The 8508-nt window shown below is 43.7% G+C and overlaps 1 protein-coding gene across 1 annotated transcript in view; it reads right to left on the reverse strand.

Moving 5' to 3' along the window:
* The window catches only part of LOC121282903 (carboxypeptidase D-like), a 122144-nt gene extending 116319 nt beyond the window's left edge, over positions 1–5825 (reverse strand). The window contains exon 1 of the mRNA XM_041196712.1: positions 5543–5825. Coding sequence (XP_041052646.1) covers positions 5543–5825 — 283 coding nt within the window. The remainder of the gene's footprint in view (positions 1–5542) is intronic.
* Between the last annotated feature and the right edge of the window lie 2683 nt (positions 5826–8508).

Genomic DNA, 8508 nt, shown 5'->3' on the forward strand with positions numbered 1-8508 from the left:
CGAAAAGTACTTTGATACCTATCAGCAGGAGATGTGGGCACGAACCTTGTCGAATAAGCAAGAGTTAAGGGGGAGTGACAGAAAACGCAGTCGCAGAAGTTAATACTGAAGGAGGCTTTCAAAAATGGGAAGAGCAGAATCACAGCAAAGAGATTTTGGGAAGATAGATCTGAAGTGCTGGGAGTCGGGAAGATTGAGTCACATTTGGTGTAACAAAAGTGGGGGAAGGGTGAACAAGTAGTTGGTCCAAGATTCAACAGCAGAAGGTGCGTGGTGGGACATGCAGCCAAGGAAGATTTTGCAATGCTACACAGCTTAAATCCACATGAAGTAACATCTCATCCTGGGACCCACTGCTGAGTAATAACCATTCAAATCTATTTTTAAACATATGTACACAAAGTCCCCAGGGACAAATCTATTAAAACATCCAGTCTTTTCGCTGCCAGTTAAACATACAGCACCACTGTTCATTACAACAAATATATTTATCACCCAGTTTAAAGCCTGTAATTAAAATGACAATGTATATTTTGCACTGAAAGTTGTCCAATATTAAAACGCAGAGAACGGCCGGCCTCAGAAAATTGCCTTCTACAGGTCTGGCATGTCATTTCTTTCCATTTTCAATGCTGGATGTGCTGCATGATTTCAGGGGATCTGCATTCCCCCGGATTACCACCCTGGTGACGAAGGTGAGAATTTACTTCTTCACCTCTTGAGGTTAGGTTACCCACTTAAACTATCCCAGCTCAGAGCTGCAAGTGCATATCGGGAAAAGAAGAAAGAATTGCATTTCTATAGCATCTTTCACAACCTTGGGTTGTCCCACAGCACTTTATAGCTAATGAAGTACTTTTGAAGTTCGGTCACTGCTGTCATGTAGGGAAAAGCATGTGTGTGTGCACAGCCCAGAAGTTTTCCAGCCTTAATGTGCAAGCAGAAATTTCACCTTCAAAGTAACACTAAATGACACTCAGCTCTGTGTCTCTTTATCCACATACAGGTTTTAGGTGATTTTATCACTACTGTTCTAGCACTGTTATACTTCAATGCACATTTGGTGTTGGTAATGCCAGCACCATATTAGTTGAGCTTGAGCTAGCCTTGGCTCAGGATAGCACATCTTTCTCTAATTCTGAAGCTTGAGGCTTCAAGTCCCCTTCCAGCATTTGAGCACATAACCTAGGCTGACACTCCAGGGTAGTTATAGTGGCTGTTTGAATTATCACAGTTCCTTTCTTTCAGATGAAAAATTAGACTGAGACACCTTCTGCCTCTCAGATGGATGTGAAAGATTGCATGGCACTTATTTGAAACAGATCAGCAGAGTTCTCCCTGGATAATGTTTATCGCTCAACCAACATTACTAAAACAGATTATCTGGTCATTTATTGCATGGCTGTTTGTAGGACAATACAGTGTGCAAACTGGTTGTCAAATTTTATTACATTACAGCAGTAGCAACATTTCAAAAATACTTTATTGGCTGTGAAGCTTTTTGGGTTACCCTGATATCATGCAAAGTTGTTATTGTATTCCATGTTGTATGAATTGACAATGTAAACAGTGAGCTCATGCTCTGCCACACTGCTGATGTTTCCATAGCCTGGTCCCAGTTTGTTTTTAATTTATCCATTTGTGGAATGTAGGCATTGCAAGTGAGGCCAGCATTTATTGCCAATCCCAAATTGCCCTTGAGAAGGTGGTGGTGAGCTGCCTTCTTGAACCGCTGCAGTGCCTGTGGTGTAGGTACACCCACAGTGCTGTTAGGGAGGGAGTTCCAGGATTTTGATCCAGTTACATGTAAGGCATAATAATATAGTTTCAAGTCAGGATGACATGTGGCTTGGAGGGGAACTTGCAGGTAGTGATGTTCCTATGCGTCTGTTGCCCTTGTCCTTCTAGATGGTAGAGGTTGTGGTTTTGGAAGGTGCTGTCGAAGGGTCTTGGTGAGTTGCTGCAGTGCATCTTGTAGATGGTACACACTGCTGCCACTATGCATCGGTGGTGGATGGAGTGAATGTTTAAGGTGGTGGATGGGGTATGAATCAAGCGGGTTGCTATGTCCTGGATGGTGTCAAGCTTCTTAACCATTTGGTGAGGACGAGGTCTAGTAGCATTTTTATCTCTTGTTGGTTCCCTCACCACCTGCTGCAGGCTCAGTCTAGCAGCTCAGTCAGTATTGGTGCTACCGAGCCACTCTTGACGATGGACATTGAAGTCCCCCACTCAGAGGGCAGAATTTTGCCCTTGGTGGGCGTGCGGGCCCCACTGGCTCAGCGGTGGGCGGACAACTGACTCCCACCACCGAAACGGGCCCTGCCGCCATTTTGAGTGAGTGAGCTTCCTGTGCTGGGGGGGAAGGGATTCCCCATCTGTCAAAGTGCACTCTTTCGTGCAAGTGCGCAAAAGAGTGCACTGCTCCCTGAGACAAAGAGCTGTCTCAGGGAGATTACTGACAGTGCAAAAAACTTTAAGAATAGAAAAATTTAAAAATCATTAACATGTCCCCCTCATGTCACATGAGATGGGACATGTTAATAAAAAGGACATAAACTTTATTACGCTTTTTAAAAACTGACATGAAACCTCATCCCGCCAGTGGATGAGGTTTCATGTATTATCAGAAACCCGCTGGGGCTCCTGGCCTGCCCGCCAGCCTTAAGGTTGGATGGGCAGGTCTTTAATTATCTTAATTATCCTGTCAATTATCTTAATTGGCCATTGACAGGTCGGCGGGTGGACAGCTGATTTCACTGTCTGCCCGCCTTCCTCAATATTTAAAGGGACCGGGATGACGTCGGGGGTTCCTCCCAACATCATCCCGCATCAGTTTCCCGTCAGCGAGCAGGCCTCGCCCCAAAATTCAGGCCACCCTCAGCGCCTCTGTCAAGTGGTGTTCAACATGGAGGAGTACTAATTCATCAGCTGAGTAGGGGTGGGGAAGGGCATGATCAGCAGGAGGTTTCCTTGCCCATGAGACCATGAGACCTCATGGGGTCTGGAATCGATGTTGAGGACTCCCAGGGCAAATGCATACCACTGTGCCATCACTGCCACTCGGTCTGCCCTGCTGGTGGAAGAGGACATACCCAGAGATGGTGATGGTGGTGTCTGGGATGTTTTCTGTAAGGTATGATCCTGTGAGGATGACTATGTTGGGCTGTTGCTTTACTAGTCTGTGGGACAACTCTCCCAATTTTGGCACAAGCCCCCAGATGTTAATGAAGAGGACTTTGCAAGGTCAACAGGGATGGTTTGCCATTGTCATTTCTGCTGCCTAGGTTGATGCCAGGTGGTCTGTCGAGTTTCATTCCTTTTAGGCTTTGTAGTGGTTTGATACAACTGAGTGGCTTGCTAGGCCATTTAAGAGTCAACCACATTGTTGTGGGTCTGGAGTCACTTCTAGGCCAGACCAGGTAAGGATTGCAGAATTTCTTCACTAAAGGGCATTAGTGAACAACAATCAATTTTAGGTCACCATTTTGGAGACTAGTTCTTAATTCCAGATTTAGTAATTGAATTTAAATTCCACCAGCTGCCATGGTGGGATCTGAACCTGAGTTACCAGAGCTTTAGCCTGGTCCTCTGGATTACTAGACCAGTGATATTACCACTATACCATGGCCTCCCTTTAAATTGTCCTTGGGAGGGAGTTGATGAGACTTGAACTGTTGCAGTAGACCCACAGTGCTGTTAGGTAAAGAGATCTAGGATTTTGACCCAGTGCCAATGAATGGATGGTGGTATATTCCCAAGCGAGGATGGGTGTGACTTGGAGGCCTCTTGGAGGCATGTGAGCTGCTTGTGGTACCAACATGCCACATGCCCCGCCACCTGACAACAACATAGTCACCAGTCACAGTCACAGTCACCTTGCAGTTTCTTCCAGTTCTCTGCCGTAACTCTGTTGGAAGTTTGGTGGAAACCTCAGAAAATGGAGATTTCTACCAAACTTCCACCAAAGTTATGGCAGCTAATTGGAGAACCTGTGCCTTCTGCCCTTCTAGGTAGCAGAGGTCACATATTTGGAAGATGCTGCTGAAGGAGCCTTGGCGAGCTGCTGAAGCCTGATGCTAAACACAGCTGCCACTATGCAGTGGTGTAGGGAGTGAATGTGTAAGGTGATGGATGGAGTGCCAATCTAGCGGGCTGCTTTGTTCTGGGTGATGCTGAACTTCTTGGGTTTTGTTGCAGCTGTACCCATCCAGGCAAATGGAGAGGATTACATCACAATCCTGACTTATGTCTTGTAGGTGATGAAATAAGTCTTTGAGGAATCAGGAGATCTGTCACTCACTACAAAATACCCAGCCTCTGACCTAGTCTAACCAAAGGGAAGTAAAGGAAATTCTCTGTGAGTATAAAAACAGCTGCAGAAATTACTTCAAGTCATTTGGTGGATGGAGTCTACTTGTATATATCAATATAGACACCTTTCCTGCTTTAAGAGGAGATCTTCATTAATTTCTTTCAAACACCAAACAATTGGATGAAACTGCAACAAACCTTTAAATGTCAGGCTGATGTAAACATAGGCCTTGTTTCTGTTTAAACATCATGAGAGGAACTGATATACTGAATCCTAACAGGATGAGGAAGTGAATGAAGATCAGTAAAGCCACAGTCAGCAGTCTGAGGCACTTTGGGGAATTGTCATTTCAGCTGCATCTGATAAATTAGCTCCCTGTGCTCTCAGGCTGAATGCTTGCACCAAAACCATTCTCCTTGCGGAGTTATTAGTCTTGACTATTCAAACAGCTCTTCTAAAATAAAGCAACTGATAGGAAACACAAAAGGATGTTAGAGTTAAAAGCAGAAATGTTGTAATTGGGTGCAACAGTTGCATGTAAGGGGACTAATCCTGGGGCTGCACATGTTTCATGTCTCCTCTGTGCTTGGAACAATATCATTGAACCAAATAGAGCTGCTGGGAAGACACTTTGGCAACAAAACTCATTGGAGGAGTAGTGTCATGATCAGGGAGAGAGTGCAGGCTAGGGAGATTAGTTTTGAATTCCTTTAGCAAAGAGCAGGCACAGTCACAACGGGCCGACTGGTCTTCTTCTGGGCTATAAGCTTCCATGGTTCTACCATATGGATAATGAGAGATACACTATTTTTACTGTTAGCAAAAAGTAACGAAACAAAATGAGCAAAACGCAATTACAAATTCACATGTCAATGACAGCAGCCTAAACTTGCTAAAATGGCGGTACTTCACAGAGAAGTTTTCACAGAAGGTTGTTCTTGCATGGAAACAGAAAATTCCCAAATTCCCTTTACCTTCAAGACAGTCCTTTTAAAAAAGACACATACACCAAAGTACTCTTGGAAGAAGTGTCATACGGACTTGAAATGTTAACTCTGCTTTTCTCTTCACAGATGCTGTCAGACCTGCTGAGTTTTTCCAACATGTTTTGTTTTTGTTTCAGATTTCCAGCATCTGCAGTATTTTGCCTTTATCTTTGTGATATAGCCCAGCCTGGATCAGGTATGAAAGAGCCCCTTTCATCGATTAATCAGATCTTGAACCTACCTTGTAAAGAGCGGCCTATGCTGTAAAGGTGAGTAATGCTGGGGTAGTTCAAGTGAATACACTTGAGGAATCTTTGCAGTGCACTGAAGTTGTGATAGATGTAGCCATCAAAGCAGGTGTTGGGGGTCAGGATAAAATCCACAGTCTGGGCAGAGTATGAGTCACGAGCTGTATTCTCAACAGTTACCGTCTTTGAGGCTGGGAAATAGCCTGGGGCACTGACCTGCAAAGACAAATCACCAGCCTGGGTCTCGATACAAGTCTTGCAATTTAAGTGAGCCATTTTAAAACAATAAAATTTAATGAAAAGAGATTGCATTGACAACACGCTTCCAACTTTCTATAAATAAAACTGAGTAACATCCAGCAGCAATTAATCAGGGTGATTCCTGGGATGAAGGAAGAGAGCTATGAGACACTGGGTAAATTTGGTGGTGTTCCCCCAAGGTGAAGAGGTGATCTGACTGTGTTTGTAGGGAGTTATGGTGGATGTGGAAAGACGTTTCTCAGAAGGCACTGAGAAAGGACAATCCTAGAATTCAAACCAAACTACTTAAAAACAAATCAGTCTGAAAACTCAAAGGATCTGAATAACTGCAAATGCCAGGAAGCTTGAAGAATAACAGGAAATGCTGAAAGTATCAGTCGCTGCAGGCAGACAGGCAGAACCTTGATCAAAGGTATAAAACAGCATATTTAAATAGTTAGGAAAAAAGGAGGAGTAAAGGAAACAAAAACACCCAGGATACTCCAATCACAGTAAACACAGTAACATAGCATAGTTACTGAACTAGCAATCCCAGGGTAGACTAATGAGGTCCAGATTAATACTCTGGAGATACGAGTTCAAATCCCACATGACAGCTGGGGGAATTTAAATTCAATTCATTAATTAATGAAATAAAATGTTGATCTCATTAACAATGATTACAAAACTACTGGATTATCCTAAAAACCCATCTGGTTCATTAATGCCCTTCAGGGGAGGAAATCGGCCATCCTTACCTGGCCTACACATAACTCCGGACCGACACCATGTGGTTGATTCCTAACTACCCTCTGAAAAAGCTTAGCAAGCCATTCGGTGGCTTAAGGGCAGTTAGAGATGGGTAATAAATGCTGGTCTTGCCAGCGAAGCTCCCATTCATGAACAAATAAAAAAAAACACAATGAAATAACTGAAGTGTTTAAAAAGAAGATAAATACATAGATCAGAAGGAAGGTTATTAAAGGATCTGGTAAAATTGTGGCAGATGGGATTTAAAAAGATAGCTTGCCAGCGTGAACAAATACCACACTTCCTCTTAATAGATTTTTTGAACTTACATTGTTCACTTTAAATCTCTTGCAAGTTCACTTTTTGCATCTCTTATTACTTCCTTTGGGCCCCTTGTTATTTTTATAACACCCTCAATCTTCCTGATTTTGGCTTGACCTGCCATTTGTGTAAGCCTTTTCTTTTAGTTTGATACTGTCTCTTACCTTGTTCATTGGTCATGGTTGCTTAACTGCCCAGGCAGCGCTTTTGTGTTTTAGTGATATGTATTGTAAATGATCTTGTATTGTATCTAAAACTACTTTCAAATGTGTGGCTGTAGATCCATCTATTAATAGCTCAGTCCAGGTTATAGCAGTCAATTTATTTTCCATACCATCAAAGTTTGCTTAATTTGAATGTAATAAGTTTGTTTTGTGGCTCTCGCTGCTTCCTCGCAAACATTATATCAAGTTCAGTCATATTATGGTCACTGTTTGCAAATTGGTTCATCAATCATTGCTAAATCCAGTACGCCTTTGTTGGCTCTAGAACATATCGGGTAGGATCTTCCGGTCAGCAAGCGGGAGTGCGGGGCCCACTCGCTAACATGTAAAATGACGTGGGTGGAACTCCCGACGTCACCCCGCGTCATTTCCATTTTCAGGTCAGTGGGGGCGCATCCGAGTCTGGTGCGCGCCTGCCGACCTGTCAACGGCCTATTGAGGCCATTGCAAAACTAATTAAAGCCATTCATGGACCTGCCCATCCTATCTTAAGGCTGGCGGGTAGGCCGGGAGCCCTGGCGGGCTTTGGAAAAAGCATGAAACCTCTTTCACGGGCAGGATGAGGCTTTATGAGGATATTTAAATTTTTAATAAAGATTTCAATAAAAGTTATGGGCATGTCCCAGCTCATGTGACAGTATCACATGAGGGGGCATGTCAGGGAAATTTTTCTATCATTTGTATTACAAATTTTAATTCTGAGCCGATCTCCCTGAGGCAGCACTTAGCCTCAGGGAGATCAATGCGCTTTTTCGTGCGCATGCACGAAAGAGCACACTCCCGGTTGAGGGAACTCCCCCCCCCCAACCTCTACAGGGAGCGCATAGTGCTTCTCAGTGGAAGTCACATTGGGCGGGCCTTAATTGGCCCAACCACGTAAAATGGTGGCGCGCCCCCAATTGGGGGCGCCAATCGGAGGCGCGCCCGCTCACACCTGCTCCTGCACTTACACCCCGATGGGGGGGAAAATTTTTCCCATTGCTCCAGAAAACTATCCCAAATACATTCTGGAAATTCATTGCCTTTATTGTTTAAGCTATTCTGCCTCTTCCAATCTATGTACAAATTAGAATGCCGCATTTTAACTACTCTTCCGTTATAATGGATCTTGTACCTCAATCTGATAAATACCAGCGACGAGCAGCCTGAAGTACTCTCCCTCCTTGGTTGTGTTGTAGGCCTTTAAGTTTGTCCGACCAGCAATATGTACCGATGCTCCAGAGATAGGTTGCCCACTTAACGACATCACTCGACCTTTAAGACCTATTGGCAAATTTTGAAAATTGAAAATCAGAGAAAAATATGAAACAGGAGGCTAGATTCCCACAGCTTCTTTGTATGGGCACCAAATAAGATTTTAAACTTCAATGGGTAAAGCTTCTGCTTTGGGAGCAATTGGAAAATTAAAATAGATTTGACAAATG

Source organism: Carcharodon carcharias, chromosome 10 (genome assembly GCF_017639515.1).
Source record: "Carcharodon carcharias isolate sCarCar2 chromosome 10, sCarCar2.pri, whole genome shotgun sequence".
Classification (NCBI taxonomy): domain Eukaryota; kingdom Metazoa; phylum Chordata; class Chondrichthyes; order Lamniformes; family Lamnidae; genus Carcharodon; species Carcharodon carcharias.